At 39.1% G+C, this 23,760-nt stretch overlaps 1 protein-coding gene across 1 annotated transcript in view; it reads left to right on the top strand.

The window, feature by feature from the left end:
• Positions 1–23,145, top strand: part of LOC106095720 (beta-mannosidase) — a 28,342-nt gene extending 5,197 nt beyond the window's left edge. Inside the window, exons 2-11 of the mRNA XM_013263020.2 lie at positions 5,818–5,961; positions 6,024–6,528; positions 13,413–13,500; positions 13,579–13,753; positions 13,846–14,134; positions 14,199–14,509; positions 19,332–19,750; positions 22,056–22,262; positions 22,318–22,497; positions 22,558–23,145. Coding sequence (XP_013118474.2) covers positions 5,818–5,961; positions 6,024–6,528; positions 13,413–13,500; positions 13,579–13,753; positions 13,846–14,134; positions 14,199–14,509; positions 19,332–19,750; positions 22,056–22,262; positions 22,318–22,497; positions 22,558–22,971 — 2,732 coding nt within the window. The 3' untranslated portion in view covers positions 22,972–23,145. The remainder of the gene's footprint in view (positions 1–5,817; positions 5,962–6,023; positions 6,529–13,412; positions 13,501–13,578; positions 13,754–13,845; positions 14,135–14,198; positions 14,510–19,331; positions 19,751–22,055; positions 22,263–22,317; positions 22,498–22,557) is intronic.
• The last annotated feature ends 615 nt before the right edge of the window (positions 23,146–23,760 follow it).

Here is a 23,760-nt window from a genome sequence, read left to right as displayed (position 1 = left end):
ATAAAAAAAGAATCTGTGCAAAGTTTCAGATCAATATCTCTATTTTTAAAGACTGTAGCATGATTTCAACAGACAGACGGACAGACGGACGGACATGTCTAGATCGTCTTAGATTTTTACGCTGATCAAGAATGTATATACTTTATAGGGTCGGAAATGGATATTTCGTTGTGTTGCAAACGTAATGACAAAATGAATATACCCCCATCCTCCGGTTGTGGGTATAAAAAGTAACCTCGAAAACAAATTTTAAGTTAGGAATTTTTGTGCTACTTACAAGTCCTCAATTATTTTTCAGACCACGCCCCTTAGCTGGTTTATATCTGGTGTTATTTCCCCACCTAAGTACCAGTGGCCTTTAGCCACGTAAGCCGGGCAATTACATGGGAAATGCTCCAATCTATCATCATCTTCCTCACATGCCTACACATTCTGTCACTTGCCGCACCGATTTCGCATAAATGAGCTCGTAGTCCTACGTGCCCTGTTATGATACCGAAAGCTTTACTGAGCTCCTGCTAACTTCCTTTCAGTAATGGCCTTGTCTTCCCACAATCCGAATTTTTTCAAAGGATTTTCGTCATCCTAACGACTGTTTCGCTATTCCACAGAGCGTGGGCTTTCATAGTCCATGCTCTTAACTCGGACTGCTTCAACCCAAAAGGTTTCGGGCTAACCAATTTAATAGACGGTGGTCCTCTGGCCATCACTGTTAATTCATCTGCTTTTTCATTTCCCCTTACTCCGCTATTGCGGAGGATGACACGATCTGCTATGACGGACAACCAACGATACGGATCGTGCCATCCTCAGAGAAGGAGCTAGCCTCCTTCGTACACTCCAAGACTGTTCGTGACCTTACCGTCCTGGTAGTTATTGCCCTTATAGCCAGTTTACTGTCCGTAAAGATGTTAACACATTTTTAGCTCCCCACCAACCCAAGCATTTCGTGATCGTCTGGATCATATCTTCAGTATAAAATATATCTCAGTCCCTGGGCTCTCGATGTAGACCCCCAGGCCCACTCTGTCCTCTAGCTTTGAGCCATCCGTGTAACATAATCCTCCAGATGGCAATACTAGGGTTTCGTCAATCCAAGACAGCTGCCGCTGGCAACAGTGTCTCGCACCCGACCTCAAGTGCCGTTTCAGGTATCCGATCGGAAAGATCCCTTGCCTCCTAGTCATATATTTCATTTGTCTATTCAAATAAGTGTCAATGACGCCTGCTTGCGAACTGTTGGAATTCGTAACTTTCCTTAACCCATGAGGGTGTCAAATACTCGACCTATATTCATCTCAGTTGAAACAATTCCCTGACTCATTTGTCATCGCAGTCTGAAAGATTTTTGTGTTGTGATACTGCACACAAGGTAAACACAATGCGAGTATCTAATCAATGCCAATTGCGAGTGTTTAATACCAATTGTGATGGTTTCTGTTTTTTGTCTCAAGATAAGATAACACCTAACTGGCTGCTACTTCCCACATTTTTTGTTTGTTTTTCATTATACACCCGTTTTTTACCCATCACCTTGGCACAGGGAGTATATTCATTTAGTCATTCCGTTTGCAAAACTCTGGGTTGAAAATGTTTATTGAACAAGCCTACAAAATATATATATATTCCTGATTGTCGTGAAATTCTAAGAAAACTTATCGATATCCGTGTGTCTGCCCGTCCGTTCGTCAGTTGTAATCAAGCTATAGCCTTCAACAAGTTAAAGTGTGCTAAGTTCGGCCGGACCGAATCCTATATACCCTCCACCATGGTTCGCATTTGTCAAGTTCTTTGAAGTACTTATTCAAATATATATATGAGCTATATCAAGTTATTGACCAATACGGACCGTACTTGTACAAGTCATACAAAAATATCACTTCCAAAATTTCAGACAAATCGAGTAATAATTGCGCCTCCTAGAGGCTCAGAAAGTCAAATTGGGAGATCGGTTTATATGGCAGCTGTATCAGGATATGGACTGATTTAATCCATACTTATCTCAGATGTTGAAAGTCATAACGGATTTCCTTATGCAAAATTTCAGCCAAATCGGATAAGAATTGCGCCCTCAAGAAGCTCAAAAGTTTAATTAGGAGATCGGTTTATGTGGCAGCTATATCAGGCTTTGAACTGATTTAGACCATACTTGGCACAGTTGTTGGAAGTTTTAACAAAACACCTCATGCAAAATTTAAGCCAAATCCGATAAGAATTGCGCCCTCTAGAAGCTCAAGAAGTCAAGACCCAGTATCGGTTTATATGGCAGCTATATCAGGCTATGGACTGATTTAAATCATACTAGGCACAGTTGTTGGATATGCAAAAATTTCAGCCAAATCGGATAAAAATTGCGCCCTCTAGAAGCTCAAGAAGCCACCAACCAAGATCGGCTTATATGGCATCTATATCAAAACATGGACCGATATGGCCCATTTTCAATCCCAACTGACCTATACTGATGAGAAGTATTTGTGCAAAATTTCAAGCGCCTAGCTTTACTCCTTCGAAAATTAGCGTGCTTACGACAGACGGACGGACGGACCGTACTTGGCGCCGTTGTTGAGTCTTAATCATAAAAATCGCGGCTTGTATGGACTCAAGAAGTCGAATGGGGTGATCGATTTATATGGGAGCTATATCAGGTTCTTGACCGATTTGGACCGTACTTGGCTCCATTATTGGGAGTCATATATAAAATTTCAGCCAAATCGAATGAAAATTGCGGCTTCCAGGGCCCCAAGAAGTTAAATCGGGAGATCGGTTTCTATGAGAGCTATATCAGGTTCTTGACCGATTATATGGGAGCTATATCAGGTTCTTGACCGATTTGGACCGTATTTGGCTCCATTATTGGGAGTCATATATAAAATTACAGCCAAATCGGATGAAAATTGCGGCATCCAGGGCCCCAAGAAGTAAAATCGGGAGATCGGTTTCTATGAGAGCTATATCATGTTCTTGACAGATTATATGGGAGCTATACCAGGTTCTTGACCGATTTAAACCGTACTTGGCACTGTTGTTGGAGGTCAAAATAGAACACTTTGTGTAAAATTTCAGCCAAATCGGACGAAAATTGCGGTTTCCGGGGACTCAGCAAGTCAAAACGGGAGATCGGTTTATATGGAAGCTATACCAGGTTCTTGACCGATTTGGACCGTACTTGGCTTTATTGATGGGAGTCATAACAGAATACTATGTGCGAAATTTCTGCCAAATCGGATGAAGATTGCGGCATGTTGGCTTAAGTCGGGATATCAGTTGATATGAGAGCTATATCAGGTTCTTGACCGATTATATGGGAGCTATACTAGGTTCTTGACCGATTTGAACCGTACTTGGCTCCATTGTTGGGAGTCATATGTGCGAAATTTCAGCCAAATCGAACAAAAATTGCGGCATGTTAGGGCTTAAGAAGTCAAATCGGAAGATCAGTTTATATGAGAGCTATATCAGGTTCTTGACCAATTTGGCACAGTGTTTGCAGAACACTATGTGCAAAATTTCAAACATATCAGACAAAAATTGTGGCTTTCATGGGCTCATGAAGTCAAATCGGGAGATCGGTTTATATGGGAGCTATATCCAAATCGGAACCGATATGATCGATTTTCAATCCCTAACATTCAGACCTATATCGATATTATGTATCTGTGCAAAATTTCATGCGTCTAGCTCTACGCGTTCGATCGCTATAGTGAATTACGGACGGACGGACATGGCTAATTCGAATCAGAATTTCTAGACGATCAAGAACATATATACCTAATTGGGTCCTAGATCAATATTTCGAGGTATTACAAATGGAATGTCTAGATTAGTATACCCCCATCTTATGGTGGTGGATATAAAAAAATCACCGTTACTAACCGATTTCAGTAAAATTTGGAATAGTGAGTTGCACTAAGACCCGAGTGAATCGACCCGAATATAGATCACGTTAAGATATATAAAGCTGATTTTATAATACGATATCGCTCCTTGTTTATTCCGAAACCAATCCAATTAGCTCCTTAGTTGGATATGGATTTAATAGAAAGTTGCAATGAAATATTCATAGTGGTGGGTATGCAAAGTTCGACCCGGCAGAACTTAACGCGTTTTTACACCCTCCATCATAGAACGGGGGTATACTAATTTCGTCATTCTGTTTGTATCACCTCGAAATATGCATCTGAGACCCCACAAAAGTATATATATACTTGATGGGGTTTCAGTCAGATTGGGGTCACTTGACCGTCCGTCCGTCGAAAGCACGCTATCTTTCGAAGGAGTTAAACTAGCCGCTTGAAATTTTGAACAAATATTTTTTATTAGTGTAGATCAGTTGGGACTGTAAATGGGCCATATCGGTCCATGTTTTGATAGTGATGCCATATAAACCGATCTTGGGTCTTGACTTCTTGAGCCTCTAGAGGGCGCAATTCTTATCCGATTGGAATGAAATTTTGCGACGTGTTTCGCTATGGCTTCCAAGTGTGGTTCCAATCGGTTCATAACCTGAAAAAGCTGCCATATAAACCGATTCTTGAGCCTCTAGAGGGCGCAATTCTAGTTCGATTTGACTGAAATTTTGCACATGTTCTCCCAACATCAGCGCTAAGTATGGTTTAAATCGGTCCATGTTTTGATATAGCTGCCATATAAACCGATCTTGGGTCTTGACTTCTTGAGCCTCTAGAGAGCGCAATTTTTGTCCGATTTTACTGAAATTTAGTACGAAGTGTTTTGGTATATTTTCCAATAACTGTGTTAAGTATGATTCAAATCGGTTCATAAACTGATACAGCTGCCATATAAACCGATCTTGGGTCTTGACTTCATGAGCCTCTAGAGCGCGCAATTCTAGTTCAATTTGACTGAAATTTTGCACGTGTTCTTTTGGTATCACTCCAAACAACTGCGCTAAGTATGGTTTAAATCGGTCCTTGTTTTGATATAGCTGCCATATAAGCCGATCTTGGATCTTGACTTCTTGAGCCTCTAGAGGGCGCATTTTTTGTCCGATTTTATTGAAATTTAGTACGAAGTGTTTTGGTATCTTTTCCAATAACTGTATTAAGTATGATTCAAATCGGTTCATAACCTGATACAGCTGTCATACAAACCGATTTTGGATCTTGACTTCTTGAGCCATTAGAGCGTGCAATTCTCATCCGATTTGGCTAAAATTTTGCATAAAGTCTTTTGTTATGACTTCCAATATCTGTATTAAGTATGGTGTAAATCGGTACATAACCTGATATAGCTGCCATATAAACCGATCTGTGATCTTGACTTCTTGAGCCTCTAGAGGGCGCTTTTCATGCGATTTGGAAGAAATTTTGAACAGCGGTTTCTCTCATGACCCTTAACATACGTGTCGAATATGGTCTGAATCGATCAATAGCTTAATACAGCTCCCATATAAACCGATCTCCCGATTTTGCTTCTTGAGCCCCTGCAAGGCGCAATTCTCATCTGAATGGACTGAAATATTACACAATAGCATATTCTTATTCAATATTCTTTGTTTGCCTAAAAAGAGATGCTGCGCATAGAACTCGACAAATGCGATTCATGGTGGAGGGTATATAAGATTCGGCCCGGCCGAACATGGCACGCTCTTACTTGTTATTACTTTTTTTGTCGATATGTTTTATTTGTGTTAGCTGTATGTTTTGTTTATGTGTCATAAATTCTAACAAACAGTTTGAGGGGCAAAAAAAAAAAATATAATAAAATAAACCAAAATCTATTTATAAGTTGCTAAATTGGTTATAAAACTGATTAAATAGTTGGCATGAGATTTCTAATTTATTGCATTCGTTTTAGCGATAATTGTGAGTAACCTTAAGGCTCCCACTGGAGTGTATACAGCTTTAAAAAGCCGTTTTGGCGATATACTGGACTCGAAAAATGACGAAGCTTTGCGATGGATAGCAAATGAGACTTGGACCTTTTCCACAAAATTTAGCGGTAATTGATATGAAGCCTAGTTTTCTTTATGCCCTTAGTATAATAAGAAATCTTTCTTTCAGGCAGTCCTGACAAAAACACCAAGGTCAATCTTACCTTCCATGGCATAGACACCGTGGCCACCATACGCCTGAACAATCGTCTATTAGGCAATACTGATAATATGTTCATACGTTATTCCTACGATATATCATCGCAAATGCAAGTGGATAATGAGTTGGAAGTTGAAATCAAATCTCCTCTTGTGGTGGCCAGAGAAAGAGCAGAGTATTTGATTTCTCAAAATAAATCAGCTCCGCCTCATTGTCCTCATGTAAGGGAGAATGGTGAATGTTATCGCAATATGTTGAGAAAAATGCAGATGAGTTTCGGAGGCGATTGGAATCTGGCAGCGCTCTCTATGGGCATCTGGAAACCTGTAGAGTTGGAGTACTACGAGGTGGCCATTATGAGAGACGTCGATGTGGCCATACGACGCAATGATACTCATTGGACTTTGGATATTCGAGTATTTCTCAGCACGGGAGTGCGGCAGAATTTCTATGGCGAACTAACGTTTATAGCAGCGTGAGTAGTGTAACACACAAAACACTGAAAGTGACTCTGTGATCATTATTGTAAGCCATTATATCAAATGGTTTAGAATAGGCTTCTTTTGAAAGACAAGCCCGCTAATCATTAGCTTATAAAATTCTTACTTGGGGAATATAACATTAGACGTTTTTATACCCTCCACCTATGGGGCTATACTAATTTCGTCAATCTGTTTGTAACTCCTCGAAATATTCGTCTAAGACCCCATAAATTATATATTGGATTGCCCAAAAAATAATTTCGGATTTTTCATAAAGTCGGCGTTGACAATTTTTTCACAGCTTGTGACTCTGTAATTGCATTCTTTCTTCTGTCAGTTATCAGCTGTTACTTTTAGCTTGCTTTAGAAAAAAAGTGTAAAAAAAGTATATTTGATTAAGGTGCATTCTGAGTTTTATTAAAAATGCATTTACTTTCTTTTAAAAAATCCGCAATTACTTTTGGGCAACCCAATATAATCTTGATCGTCATGACATTTTAAGTCGAACTAGCCACGTCCGTCCGTCCGTACCTCCGCCTGTCCCTCCGTCTGTCTGTCGAAAGCACGCTAATTTTCGAAGGAGTAAAGCTAGTGGCTAGAAAATTTCCACAAATATTTCTTATTAGTGTAGTTCGGTTGGGATTGTAAATGGGCTAAATCAGTCCACGTTTTGATATAGCTGCCATATAAACCTATCTAGGATCTTGAATTCTTGAGCCGAGTGCACAATTTGTATCCAATTTGGCTGAAATTTTGCACGAGGTGTTTTATTATGACTTCTAACAACTGTGCTGAATATGGTTGAAATCGGTCCATAACCTGATATAGCTGTCATGTAAACCTATCTGGGGTCTTGACTTCTTGAGCTTGTAGAGTGCGCAATTCCTACCCGATTTGGCTGAAATTTTGCACGACATGTTTTGTTACGACTTCCAACAACTGTGTTAAGAATAGTTCTAATCGGTCCATAATCTGATATAGCTGCCATATAAACCGATCTCGGGTCTTGACATCTTAAGCTTCTACAGGGAGCAATTCCTATCCGATTTGGCTCAAATGTTGCATGAAGTGTTTTGTTATGACTTTCAACAATTGTGTTAAGAATAGTTCAAATCGGTCCATAACCTTATATAGCTGTCATATAAACCGATCTGGGGTCTTGACATCTATAGCCTCTACAGGAAGCAATTCCTATCCGATTTGGCTGATATATTGCATGAAGTGTTTATTTATGACTTCCAACAACTGAATTAAGAATGGTTCAAATCGGTCCATAACCTTATATAGCTGCCATATAAACCGATCTGGAGCCTTGACTTCTTGAGGCACTAGAGGACGCAATTATTATCCGGTTTGGTTGAAATTTTGCATGAGGTGTTTATTTATAACTTTCAACAACTGTACTGAGTATGGTCGAAATCAGTCCATAACCTGATATAGCTGCCATATAAACCGATCTGGAGCCTTGACTTCTTGAGGCACTAGAGGACGCAATTATTATCCGATTTGGCTGAAATTTTGCATGAGGTGTTTATTTACGACTATCAACAACTGTGTTAAGAATATTTCAAATCGGTCCATAACCTGATGTAGCTGCCATATAAACCGACATGGGATCTTGACTTCTTGAGCCTCTAAAGGGCGGAAGTATTAGCCGATTTGGCTGAAATTTTGTACAACGGCTTCTTTCATGACCTTTAATATACGTGTCGAATATGGCATGAACCGGTTTATAGCCTAATACAGCTCCCCTATAAACCGATCTTCCTATTTTGCTTCTTCAGCCCTTAAAGTGCGCAATTCTTACTAGATTTGGGGGAAATTTTACCAAATGACTTCTGCCATGGTCTCCAATATTCAATTCAATTATGGTCCGAAATGAACCATAACTTGATACTGTTCCAATAACATGGCAATTCTTTTATCCTTTGTTTACTTAAAAAGAAATACCGTGACAAGAGCTCGACAAATGCTATCCATGGTGGAGGGTATATAAGATTCGTCCCGGCCGAAATTAGCACGCTTTTACCAGCAAAACCAGCAAAAATTATAGCTTCTAGGAACAGAACAAGGATAAACGGGGGACTGGTTTACTTGGGAGCTATATCAGGTTATAGACTTATTTGGACCGTACTTGGCACAGTATTTGGAAGTCGTAACAGAACACCACATGCAAAATTTTAGCCAAATCGGAAGAAATTGCGGCTTCCAAGGGCTCAAGGGAGATCCGTTTATTTGGAAGTTATATCAGGTTATAGACCAATTTGAAGCGTACTTGGCACAGTTGTTAAAAGTCATTACAAAACACTACGTGCTCAATTTCAGCCAAATCGGACAAAAGTTGCGGCTTGTAAGGGTTCACAAATTCAAATCGACAGACCGGTTTATATAGAAGATATATCAGGTTATACACCGATATTGGCAGCACTTGGCACTGTTGTTGGAAATCACAGCAGAACGACACAGCCAAATTGGACGAAAATTACGGCTTTCAGGGGCTCAAGAAGTCAAATCGGGAAATCGGTTTATATGGGAGCTACTAAGCACAGATGTTGAAAATCATAACAGAAAACTATTTGCAACAAGTAAAAAGGTGTTAAGTTCGGCCGGGCCGAACTTTGTATACCCACCACCTTGGGTATACAGGGTGGCTGATGAAAGCCGCTACCAAAAAAAAATGTAATAACTTTTTTTCTATTTAATAATAATAATTTAATAATTAATTTAATTAATTAATTAATTAATTTAATTAATAATAATTTAATAATTAATTTAATAATTTAATTTAACATGAATAAAAGAAAAATGTATTCCATACACCGAAAAAAAAATGTAGCAATATTCATCATTGTAGCAATATTCATCAGCCACCCTGTATATGTAAAGCACTTTTCATCAAAATCCAGTGAAATTTGCATACCTTTTGTCCCATAGTAGTTATATCGAAATATGATCCGATTTGGACCAAATACTAATAAGTACAAGTCAATGCGCCTTTTTTGCGACCAAGACTTTAAATCGAGATATCGGTCTATATGGCAGCTATATCCAAATCTTGATCAATCTGAGTGAAATTGAAAAAGGATGTTGAAGGGCCCAACACAACTCCCTGTCCCAAATTGCGGCGACATCGGACAATATATGCGCTTTTTCTGGCCCCAAAACCTAAAACCGAGAGATCGGTCTATATCGTAGCTATATCCAAATCTTGACCGATCTGTGCCATAATGTAGAACTATGTCAAGGGATTTAACCTAACTCAATGTCCTAAATTTCGGCGACATCGGACAATAAATGCGCCTTGTATGGGCCTAAGACCCTCAATCGGAGGAACGGTCTATATGACAGCTTATTCAAATCTGGACCTATCTGTGAAATATTGACGAAGGATGTCGAAGGGCCAAATATAACTCACTGTCCCAAATTTCGGCGACATCGAATAATAAATGTGTCTTTTATGGGCAAAAACCCTTAAATCTAGAGATCGGTCTATATGGCAGCTATATCCAAATCTAGGCCGATCTGGACCAAATTGACTAAGGATGACGAGGAGCCTAACATAACTCACTGTCCCAAATTTCAGCAACATCGGGAAATAAATGTGGCTTTTATGGGCCTAAGATCCTAAATCTGAGGATCGGTCTATATGGCAGCTATATCCAAATCTCCTCCGAAATTGACGGAGGATGTCGAAGGACCTAACACAACTCACTGTTCCAAATTTCAGCAAAATCGGATAATAAATGTGGCTTTTATGGGACTAAGATCCTAAATCTGAGGATCGGTCTATGTGGCAGTTATATCCAAATCTGGACCAAATTGACGAAGGGTGTCGAAGGGTCTAACACAACTCATTGTCCGAAATTTCAGCAAAATCGGATAACAAATGTGGCTTTTATGGTCCTAAGATCAAGGTATAGTCCGATATAGCTCATCTTCGAACTTGACCAGCTTATGGACAAAAAATACTCTATGCAAATCTCTATTTTTGAAGACTATAGCGTGATTTCAACAGACAGACGGACATGTCTAGATCGTGTTAGATTTTTACGCTGATCAAGTATATATATACTTTATAGGGTCGGAAATGGATATTTCGATGTGTTGCAAACGGAATGACAAAATGAATATACCCCCATCCTTCGGTGGTGGGTATAAAAATTTGCAGCCAAATCGGGCAAAAATTGCGGCTTCCAGGGTTTCAAGAAGTCAAATCGGGAGATCGGTTTATATCTGAGGTATATCAAAATCAGAACCGATATGGCACATTTGCAATCCCCAACGACCTACACTCATATTAAGTATCTGTGCAAAATTTAAGCGGCTAGCTTACGTGTTCGACCGCTATCGGGATTTCGCCGGACGGATCGTCTCGACTCAGAACGTCTAGAATATAAATCTACCTTATGGGGTCTAAGATGAATATTTCAAGGTGTTACAAACGGAATGACTAGATTAGTACACCCCCATCTTATGGTGGCGAATCTTCAAAAATCTTCCAAATGTAACCCACTTTGAAGAGGAATAACCGCAGAAGAGGAGAGAAATATGAAAACAGAAAAATATGGACAGAAGAGCGTGGATCTTGGAAACCTATTCTGAGTTCGACCAAAGGATTAGTACTCTGTGATAGTAAACTGAGTAAAATTTAAGAATCATAAATATTTTGAAGTGTTGCAAAAAACATGGTAATATTTCTGGGATATTGCTCTATTGATGTTCCACCTTTATTCCAGTCTGTTTAGCGGTACTGTGTCATTAATTATGTTTGAATATTTAGCATTTTGATTGAAAAGTTCTAAAAATCTAAATTAGATTTTTAGTTTTTTACCTGTTAGGGCGAAGATTATTAAATTTCCCAATTTTTTGTTTGTTACTCTTCTTTCGTTCGGAGATATTTCTTTGCAAATGGAAAAGAAAAGCCAGAGTTCGCAACACACACCAACCACAATGGGACGCGTTTCGTGTTTTGGTTTAGAATAACTCATTAGCCACATTAGGTGTGAAGGCTTCAAGGGCTGTACGTTGGTATGTTGGATTCATACCGAATTTATTGCGAAAACGCCTCTATGATATAAATACCACATTAACCACGCTCGACCACCCAGTCTATAAGCTGTACTTTTCCTAATGAATGTGTGTTTGTGTTGTGCAAATTTTTTTGTCTACACAAATTACACTACTCACATGGTATACACATGAAACTGTGCATCTGTGGGAAGTTGTATTGATGGATTTAAATGCTAGATAATGGCACTCGCCGTTGCTCAAATCCCGGCCGGGCTATGCCGAAATTTTTCATTTAAAAATTGTTTGCCTATTAGGGCGAAGATCTTTGAATTTCATAATTTTTTATTTATTGTATTTCTCTTTCGGGACGAGTCCAATGATCGGAGATTTTTCTTTGCAAACACATCCTATTGTGGTTGGTGTGTGTTGCTATCACTGGCTTTACTTTTCCATTTGCAAAGAAAAATCTCCGATCATTGAGCTCGTCTCGAAAGAGAAATACAATAAATAAAAAATTATGAAATTCAAAGATCTTCGCCCTAATAGGCAAACATTTGATTTAATTGTATAAGAAAAACAAGTAAGAAGGCGTTAAGTTCGGCCGGGCCGAACTTTGGATACCCACCAATTCAGGTATATATGTGAACCACATTTCGTCAGTGAAAAATGCATACCTTTTGTCCCATAGCAGCTCCATAGATATCATCCGATTTAGACCAAATGCTTATAAGTACAAGTCATTGTTCAACCGAGAGATCGGTCTATATGACAGCTATATCCAAATCTGGACCGATCTGAGCCAAATTGAAGACAAATATCGAAGGGCCCAACACAACTCATTGTCCCAAATTTCGGCGACATCGGACAATAAATGCGCTTTTTATGGCCCAAAACCTTAAATCGAGAGGTCGGTTTATATGGCAGCTATATCCAAATCTGAACCGATCAGGGCCAAATAGAAAAAAGATGTCGAAGGGCCTAAGGCAACTCATTGTCCCAAATTTCAGCAAAATCGGATTATAAATGTGGCTTTTATGGGCCTAAGAGCATAAATCGGAGGATAGGTCTATATGGCAGCTATATCCAAATTTGAACCGATCTGAGCCAAATTGACGAAGAATGTCGAAGGGCTCAACGCAACTCACTGTCCCAAATTTCAGCAAAATCGGATAATAAATGTGGCTTTTATGGTCCTAAGAACATAAATCGGAGGATCGGTCTATATGGCAGCCATATCCAAATTTGGACCGATCTAGGCCAAATTGACGAAGGACGTCGAAGGGCTCAACGCAACTCACTGTCCCAAATTTCAGCAAAATCGGATAATAAATGTGGCTTTTATGGGCATAAAACCATAAATCGGAGGATCGGTCTATAAGGCAGCTATATCCAAATCTGGACCAATCTGGGCCAAATTGACTAGGAATTTTAAAGGACCTAACACAACTCACTGTGCGAAATTTCATCAAAATCAGATAATAAATGTGGCTTTTATGGGCCTAAGACCCTAAATCGGCGGATCGGTCTATATGGGGGCTATATCAAGATATAGTCCGATGTAGCCCATCTTCGAATTTAACCTGCTTATGGACAAAAAAAGAATCTGTGCAAAATTTCAGCACAATAACTCTATTTTTAAAGACTGTAGCGTGATTTCAACAGACAGACGGACGGACATGTCTAGATCGTCTTAGATTTTTACGCTGATCAAGATTATATATACTTTATAGGGTCGGAAATGGATATTTCGATGTATTGCAAACGGAATGACAAAATGAATATACCCCCATCCTTCGGTGGTGGGTATAAAAATTTTCATTCATTTAAATCACACATATTGTTTACTTTTACTATATGTTTTTTTTAGAGAACTCTTAGATGCTCCTTATGAGTTGAAGAAAAGATTGATTTTATATAATTCCCCTCAAATTGAGTTTCAAATAAACATACCACAGGTAAGTACAAAATTCACGACTGCTTTCTTTCCTGTTTTTTTTTTTTTACACTACTTACTATTGCTTATTTCTTTGCAGGGGAAGGTACAAATGTGGTGGCCAAATGGTTATGGTGAGCAAAAGTTGTATCCTCTGTACTTTAGGGCCCAATGTTGGTTAGATATAAATGGACCAGCTCTCAAGTCAAAAACTCGATCTCAGAAGACAATAAACATAGGATTTCGCACCATAGAACTGGAAGAAGATGTAGACGGTAAAACGTCGTTTTTTTATCATTATTGCGATATAAATAGGGAAAACAATGAATTTGGTTATATATCGTATTTTTCTGAAATCTTTGCTTAGATTTTGGTCGCAGTTTTTATTTCAAAGTCAACGATCATCCCATCTTTATAAAAGGAGCCAGCTATGTTCCATCTCATATCCTGCCAGAGCAATCATACAAAGAATCAAAATTGGAACACATCATCAAATCAGCCAAAGAATCCCATTTGAATATGATTCGCGTTTGGGGAGGTGGTCTATACGAATCAGATACCTTTTACAATCTAACTGACTACTATGGGCTATTGGTGTGGCAGGAAATGGCCTTTTCAGGAGCAACATATCCCATGACTTTGACAGACTTTGTAGAGTGAGTATGAGAGATCAAATAAATGAGGCTAACTGTTGTCAGTATATTTTCATCTGTTTTTCAGATCCATTCGCCTGGAGGTCTATCAAAATGCCAAACGTTTGGCCTTCCATCCCAGCTTGGCCATGATTGTGACCAATGATGAAATTGAATTGTATTTGACCAAAAATAAAACCGAACTTGGAGATGATTCCACTAGGCTGGAGGAAGAATATCGCAATTTATTTATGGGTATTATACGGCATGAGCTGAATGTTATATCTCGCAAAGATTTTAATCCGCGAGCGGGTCCAATGATATCCACCCCTTCTATGGGAGTGGAGGAGAGTAAAAAGGATTTATCAACGGAACCACAAAACCCCAATTATGGTGATGGTAAGGATTTGCTATTTTTAAGGCAAGCATAACAAAATGGTTGTATATCTTTTGAATTGAAGTATGATCTAGATGGGATAATTTTTAGATGTAGCTGCCTTATATAAAGGTATTCAAATCACGTTTATTTCCCGATTTCGCTGAAATTTTTAACAGTGAGGATCACCAGGTTCGTCTACATCCGTACTGAATATGGTTTTGATCGAATCATATTCTCTCTAAATATGGCATATATGGTTGGTATATAGATCGATGTCACACAAAAGGCCCATTTTACTAAATTTTGCTGACATTTGCAATTTAGACCCTTCAACATCCATTTCAAGTATGGGTCTATATCAGATCATACTTCGAGACAGCTGCCATAGACCGATCTCTCGATTTAGGTTATTGAGCTCATAAAAGGAGCATTCATTATCCGATTATGCTGAAATTTCAAACTAGTTTTTCAACCCAATCTGGGCCTTATGCTCTCAAAAGCCTCCTTTATTACCCGAGCTCGCTGAAATTTGGAAATGTGAGTTGTACTTGGCCTCTCAATGTCCCAACCGAATATGGTACACATATGACCAAATTAAGATATAGCTGTCATAAAAACCTATCTGCCAATTCAGAACCTCACTTAAATTTTGAACATTGAGTGAGTATTAGATCCGTACCGATTACGGCAAAGATCGGACATGGTTGCTTTACAGACCTATCTCCCGTTTTAGGGTCTGAATCCCATATAAAGCGGATTTATTATTTTAGGTTTCATTTTTATACACACCACCATAGGATGGTGAAATACTAATGTAGTCATTCTGTTTGTTACACCTCGAAATATGGAATTAAGACCCCATAAATTATATATATTTTTGATCGTCATGGCATTCGGAGTCGATTTAGCCATGTCCGTCCCACCGTCTGTCGAAATCACGGTAGCGGTCGCGTAAAGCCAGCCGCTTGAAATTTCGCACAGATACTTACTATTGATGTAGGTCGTTGGGGATTGCAAATGGGCTATATCGGATCAGATTTGGATGTAGCTCCCATATAAAACGATCTTCCGATTTACTTAGTGAGCCCTTGGAAGCCGGAATTTTTGTCCGATTTGGCTGGAATTTATATGTAGTATTCTGTTATGACTTTTAAAAACTTTGCCTAGTACGATCCAAATCGGTCTTTAACCTGATATAGCTCCGATATAAACTGATCTCTCGATTTGACTTCTTGAGTCCTTATAAGCCGCAATTTTTGTCCGATTTGCCAGAAATTTTGCATGCGGTGTTCGGTTACGACTTCCAATAACTGTGCCAAATACGATCTAAATTAGTACATAATTTGATATAGCTCCCATGAAAAGCTGTCTTTTGATCATCCTTGTGCGGTTCCTAGATGCTTTAATTTTTGCTGGTTTGACAGAGTTTTGTATGTAGAATAAATAATGCTCTTCAGCTATATTTAGTTTGTATAAATTTTCAGCAGAATCCATGATGGTTGGTTCCCAAGATTCGGCCCGGCCGAAGAGATATGTTTGAAGTTAATGTCAATGAGGAACTCAAATGAAAAGTATTAGGCATAAAACATTAGGTCCAAGTAATGGGAGGTCGCCCAACCTCAAATACCCCCAAATGGGCATATTAGCCAATCATGGCTATATTTGACTCAAATGAAAGGTATTAAGGAGTAGATTACGAATATGACATTTACATTTGCGTTCAAGTCTAGGTGGCGCTTTTTCTCCTAAATATACGTCAAATGGGTTATTTGACCCTTTATGACAATATGGGACTCAAATGAAAGGTATTTGAGGGTAGAAAATGAATTTGATATCCAATTTTGGAGCCCCGTGTTTTTTTTTGGGGTTACGCACTAAAGCACCCCCTAAACTGAACTTCATTTCCGTTGGGAATAAAGAACGAATTTGATATTTAATTTCAGCGCAAAGTGCCGGTAGTCTCCCCAAACCCAAACACCCTCCAATCGGTTCATATTTACCGGCCATGGCAATATGGGGCTCAAATTAAACGGATTTGGAAGTGCACCACGAATTTGATATCCATATTTGAGTCGAAATGTCTGAGGTGCCATCCCTCCCCTAATGAGAACATTACCCTAAGGAAGAATATTACCACAAAGAACCGTGCATGGCATTGTTCCTCGCTAATGTCGCCGACATTAAGAGGGGATAAACACCGTTTTGTCCGATGTTCTCGCCAGGATTCGAACGCGTTCAGCGTCATAGGCTACAATGGCACGAATTCGATATCCGCATTCAGAGCGAAGTGTCCCCACCCTATAAAGATATTAGAGAGTTATAGAAGGCACAGCGGAGCGGGCCCGGTTCTGCTAGTAAAGTATATATATTCTTGATCGAAATGAAATTTTAAGTCGATCTAGACATGTTCGTCTGTCCGCCCGTCCGTCTGTCTGTCGAAAGCACGCAAACTTTCGAATGAGTAAAGCTAGCCCCTTGAAATTTTACACAATTACTTCCAATTAGTGTAGGTGGATTGGGATTGTAAATGGGCCTAACGGTCAATGTTTTGATATAGCTGTCAAGACCCGATCTGGGGTTTTGACTTCTTCAGCTTTTAGAGGGTGCAATTTATATCCGATTTGGCTTTAATTTTGAATGTGGTGTTTTGGTGTCACTTCCAACAACTGTGCTGAGTACGATTCAAATCGGTTTATAACCTGGTATAGCTGCTATATAAACCGATCATGGATCTTGACTTCTTGAGCCGCTGGAGGGCGCAATTCTCATCCGACATTTAGCATGACGCGTTTTGTTATGACTTCCAACAATACATAACCTGATAAAGCTGCCATATAAACCGATCTGGAATCTTGACTACTTGAGCCTCTATAGGGAGCAGTTCTCATCCGATTTGGCAGAAATTTTGTACAACGCCTTCTTCCATGACCTTCAACATCGATCTATAGCTCGATACAGCTCCCATATAAACCGATCTCCTAAATTTTGCTACTTGAGCCCAGTCCGTCTGTCTGTTGAAATCTCTCTACAGTCTTTAAAAATAGAGATATTGAGCTGAAACTATGCACAGATTCCTTTAAAGGTCGAAGATGGCCCATATCGGACAATATCTTGATATAGCCCCCATATATACCGATCTGCCGATTTAAGGTCTTAGGCACATTTAAGCCACATGTATTAACCGATTTCGCTGAAATTTGGTACAGCGATTCAATGTAAGCTCCTTTGCCATTGATGTCACATTTTTATCCGATTTCGTGTTAAGCCCCTTGACATCCTTGTTTAATACGGCCCAGATCGGTACAGATTAAGATATAGCTGCCATATAGACCGACCATTTGTTCGGTTTCGCTAAAATTTGGGACTGTAAGTCATGTAAGGCCTCTTGGCATCCTGTTCAATATGGCCTAGATCTATCCAGATTGGGATATAGCTGCCATATATACCGATCTCCCGATTTAATTTCCTGGGACAATAAAAGCCCGCTTATAACTTAATTTGGCTGAAATTTGTCAGTCAGGCTTTTCGATATTCGTGTTCAATATGGTTAAGATCGTTCCTTTTGGATATAGCTGTCCTTAGGCACATAAAAGGTAAATTTGTAACCCATAAATTTGGTACAAAGTTCGGCCCGGACTAACTTAATGTCTTTTTACTTGATAATTTGATAACGATGTCCGTCCGTCTGTTGTAATCACTCTAAGGCATCAAAAATTGCGATATTGAGCTAAAATTTGGCATAGCTACGTCTTTCGTAGCTATGAAATACAAAATTCAACAGTGACTTATATTTATAAGACCACTCAATGTCCGTGCCGAATTTGGGTGCATAGGTTATCCAATTTTCATCGGATTGTGACGAAAGGGGCTTTACATATATACCCGAGGTGGTAGGTATCCAAAGTTCAGCACGGCCCAACATAATGCCTTTTTACTTGTTTTTCACTATTTTGAGCCTTTCGACGCCCGTACAGAGTATGGCTCAGATCGGACCATATTAGGATATAGCGTCCATAACAGTTGATGCATTAATTACCTGTAATTAATTTTGCTGTAATTGTGCACAATAAGGCCCATACATCCTTCCCGAATATGGTGCTGATTGGACAATGAAAATGCTAATTTGCCCATTCAGGAACAGGGGTAAACTTCTCACATAACAATGATACAAGTTTTGGCTTAATGATGAAAGACCTCCTATAGACCTTTCATAGCCGAGTCCGAATGGCGTGATGCAGTGCGACACCTCTTTGGGGAGAAATTTTTACATGGCAAAGTATCATACAAATGTCGCCAGCATCAGGAGGGGATAACCACCGCTGAAAATTTTTTTCCGATGTTCTCGCCATGATTTGAACCCCGGGCGTTGAACCCAGGCGTTGAGCGTCATGGACGGACATGGTAACCTCTGCGCTAAGGTGGCCTCCAAATGGGATAATGTCAGGATATAATTGTCAAAGAGACTGATATCCCGGCTTATTTTTTTGAATCCATATATGAAATTTAGAACTGTGAGTGCTTAGGAACCTCGATCCCCGTGCAGAGTTTGGTCCAGATCGTACCATATTTCAAAATATCTACCATGGCCCATGGATTCATAAATGAATTTTTCATCGGATGTGGTTAATATAATTATCCACAGTGGTGGGTATCCAAAGCCCGAACGAACTTAATCTGTAATCTCAAATTTTTTATCTTCAACTTGTTTACTTATTTTAAATATTTATACTGCCGTTTTTTGACAACGTTACTACTTTTTAATGCATAGTATATACGAGTACATATAATTGGAAATTTTGTATCCCTTTTTAATTTTTTTAATATCATTTGCATTATTTTCAGTTCATTTTTGGCAAGACGAAAAAGATGCCTGGGATCCTGACATATATCCTCGAGCGCGCTTCATTACAGAATTTGGCATTCAAAGTCTTCCCGTTCTAGCTTCATGGAATCGCACTCTGTATGAAGATGATGAATTAAACTCGATAATCACACATCGTCAACATGATCCCAAGGGATCTCTGCCCATGATGAAATTGATAACGAGACATTTTCGCTTGCCGGCCATGGACTGGGATGAGAATGTAGACAAATTGGTTTTCCTTAGTCAAGTATCGCAGGCCATGGCTGTGAAGACAGCCACCGATGTATTTCGATCGGAACGTGTCCATAAGAGGACAATGGGTGCCATGTATTGGCAATTGAATGATGTTTGGATAGCACCCACATGGTCAAGTGTAGATTACTTTGGGAATTATAAGGTTAGGAAAGTTAAAAAAAAATTATTAATTTTTATACCCTCCACCATAAGATGGGGGGTATACTAATTTCGTCATTCTGTTTGTAACTACTCGAAATATTCGTCTGAGACCCCATAAAGTATATGTATTCTTGATCGTCGTGAAATTTTATGTCGATCTAGCCATGTCCGTCCGTCTGTCCGTCCGTCCGTCCGTCCGTCCGTCCGTCCGTCCGTCCGTCCGTCCGTCTGTCTGTCGAAAGCACGCTAACTTCCGAAGGAGTAAAGCTAGCCGCTTGAAATTTTGCACAAATACTTCTTATTAGTGTAGGTCGGTTGGTATTGTAAATGGGCCATATCGGTCCATGTTTTGATATAGCTGCCATATAAACCGATCTTGGGTCTTGACTTCTTGAACCTCTAGAGTGCGCAATTCTTATCCGATTGGCACGAAATTTTGCACGACGTGTTTTGTTATGACATCCAACAACTGTGCCAAGTATGGTTGAAATCGGTTCATAATCTGATATAGCTGCCATATAAACCGATCTTGGGTCTTGACTTCTTGAGCCTCTAGAGTGCGCAATTCTTATCCGATTTGAATGAATTTTGGCACGACGTGTTTTGTTATGATGTCCAACAACTGTGCCAAGTATGGTTCAAATCGGTTCATAATCTGATATAGCTGCCATATAAACCGATCTTGGGTCTTGACTTCTTGAGCCTCTAGAGTGCCCAATTCTTATCCGATTTGAATGAATTTTGGCACGACGTGTTTTGTTATGATATCCAACAACTGTGCTAAATATGGTTCAAATCGGTCCATAATCTGATATAGCTGTCATATAAACAGATTTGGGGACTTGACTTCATGAGCTTCTAGAGGACGCAATTCCTACCTGATTTGGCTGAAATTTTGCATGACGTTTTTATACCCTCCACCATAAGATGGGGGGTATACTAATTTCGTCATTCTGTTTGTAACTACTCGAAATATTCGTCTGAGACCCCATAAAGTATATATATTCTTGATCGTCGTGAAATTTTATGTCGATCTAGCCATGTCCGTCCGTCTGTCCGTCCGTCCGTCCGTCCGTCCGTCCGTCCTTCTGTCTGTCGAAAGCACGCTAACTTCCGAAGGAGTAAAGCTAGCCGCTTGAAATTTTGCACAAATACTTCTTATTAGTGTAGGTCGGTTGGTATTGTAAATGGGCCATATCGGTCCATGTTTTGATATAGCTGCCATATAAACCGATCTTGGGTCTTGACTTCTTGAACCTCTAGAGTGCGCAATTCTTATCCGATTGGAATGAAATTTTGCACGACGTGTTTTGTTATGACATCCAACAACTGTGCCAAGTATGGTTCAAATCGGTTCATAATCTGATATAGCTGCCATATAAACCGATCTTGGGTCTTGACTTCTTGAGCCTCTAGAGTGCGCAATTCTTATCCGATTTGAATGAATTTTGGCACGACGTGTTTTGTTATGATGTCCAACAACTGTGCCAAGTATGGTTCAAATCGGTTCATAATCTGATATAGCTGCCATATAAACCGATCTTGGGTCTTGACTTCTTGAGCCTCTAGAGTGCCCAATTCTTATCCGATTTGAATGAATTTTGGCACGACGTGTTTTGTTATGATATCCAACAACTGTGCTAAATATGGTTCAAATCGGTCCATAATCTGATATAGCTGTCATATAAACAGATTTGGGGACTTGACTTCATGAGCTTCTAGAGGACGCAATTCCTACCTGATTTGGCTGAAATTTTGCATGACGTTTTTTATTTTTTATTTTTTCTTTCAACCACTGTGTCAAATAAGGTTTAAATCGGTTCATAACCTGATATAGCTGCCATGTAAACCGATCTGGGATCTTGACTTCTTGAGCCTCTTGAAGTCGCAATTATTATCCGATTTGCCTGAAATTTTGTACGATGGATCCTCTCTTGACCATCAACATACGTGTTGATTATGGTCTAAATCTGTTTACAGCCCCATACAGCTCCCATATAAATCGATCTCTCTATTTTACTTCTTGAGCCCCCAAAGGGCGCAATTCTTACTCGAATTGGCTGACATTTTACACAGGCCTCCAACATATAATTTAATTGTGGTCCAAACCGGACCATATCTTGATATCGCTCTAATAGCAGAGCAAATCTTTTCTTATATCACTTTTTGCCTAAGAAGAGATGTCGGGAAAAGAACTCGACAACTGCGCTCCATGGTGGAGGGTATATAAGATTCGGCCCGGCCGAACTTAGCACGCTTTTACTTGTTTCTTATTATTCTCAAACTTTAATGTTGATATTTTGCAGATAGTTTGGTATTGGTCCAAACAATTTATGGCCCCCACTTCGATTATTGCTCTCATCGACAATAATAACGATCGCATTAATATCACAGTGACCAAGGAAGAATTAGTGGACGACATAGAAGAGCCTGAAGCCTATAACATAACCATGTACACCTATCAATGGTCTGAATTATATCCAAGGCGTACTGAGACTTTTGAAGTTACAGTGGTAAGTGCATTGAATTGTTATCTTAACTCCAAATAATATATTTTTTTTACTGCAGCCCTCCAATGGATTCTTTAGAAAGTACATTAATCTACCCGATGTGTTCAATGGATTGTATACAAAATACAATAGTTTTTTGAAATTTGAATTGTCTAAGAATAACCATACCATATCAAACACCTATATATTCCCCAGTAATTTCCATCAAGCCACTGGCATGGCAGATCCCCAATTGAGAGTAAGTTGAAATGTTGCACTTAAAATCTAAAAGAGAAACATTATAGATGATTATTTTCAGATACGCTTCACTCCCGATAACTGTGATGAAGAAACCTCAACTTCACACTTTATGTACTACAGTTTCTCAATTACTGTAAAAATGCCTGCTCTGTTTGTTTATTTGGAAATCTATCATCCGAGTATTGAAAAATATAAATTGTCTGAAAATGGTTTCGTGCTCACCGAACCCATTAAAGTGATTCATGTAGAAATGGAGTTGAAAAGGGATTTCTGCTTGGAACTGAAACCGGAACATGTTCGAGTCTTAACCGTCAATCAATTGTTTGTGAATTCAGTGTCCAGTCCTTATTCCACAACTGCGAGTATAAATAATGTGTCGCAACCAGCTGAGGAATCCACCACTGTTGAAGATGATGTGGATGCGAGTACAATTCCTACAACTATTTCAATAGACTTGGATCAGGAGTATTAGAATTCAAGGAAACAGCCCCGAAAAAATTTTACTCTTAAGAAATAATGTTCCTTAAATAAAGCGAAATTGATGTAGTCTCTAGCTTACAGCAAAATGATTTTATACTGCAAAATGTGACATAGTCTGTTATTCTGTACAAGTATACAATAAAACAAATATATATAACAATGAGAATTGCAATTGCAAAGTATTGGAGAATACTGTACGAAGGTGTGAGGCCCTTGACCAGACCCCGAGATGAGAGTAAGAGCAAATATTAACTCAATTCTGCCAAACCGAAGTTTGCATACCAAGGATAATCTTCTAAAACATAAAATTGGGAGATCGGCTTAGTTCATCTTCGACAACGATGTTGATTACTCTAAGGCAAGTAAAAATGTGTTAAGCTCGGCCGGGCCAAATCTTGGGGACCCAGCACCATGTATTCTGCTAAAAAGTTATACATACCAAATTACTGCAAAATCAGGCATAAATTTATGGTTTAAGGGATCGTAGAAGGCTAATATTGGGATTGGTTTTCATGGGAGCTATGCCAGGTTATAGACCAATTAGAACAATACTTACCATGGATGTTGGAAGTCATTACAAAACACTATGTGCAAAATTTCAGTCAAATCGGTTAACAAATTTTGTTTTAACGGAGAAAAAAGTCGGAAAAAATTCGATTATAAATTGAATTGAAAATTAAATCGTTCTCAATTTAAATTCAATCAATTATTCAACCCTCCACCATAGGATGGGGGTATACCAATTTTGTCATTTCGTTTGAAACACCTCGAGATATGCCTC

Source organism: Stomoxys calcitrans, chromosome 2 (genome assembly GCF_963082655.1).
Source record: "Stomoxys calcitrans chromosome 2, idStoCalc2.1, whole genome shotgun sequence".
Classification (NCBI taxonomy): Eukaryota; Metazoa; Arthropoda; class Insecta; order Diptera; family Muscidae; genus Stomoxys; species Stomoxys calcitrans.
The sequence above is the reverse complement of the archived record's forward strand: the minus strand, read 5'-3'. Positions and strand labels throughout refer to the sequence as shown.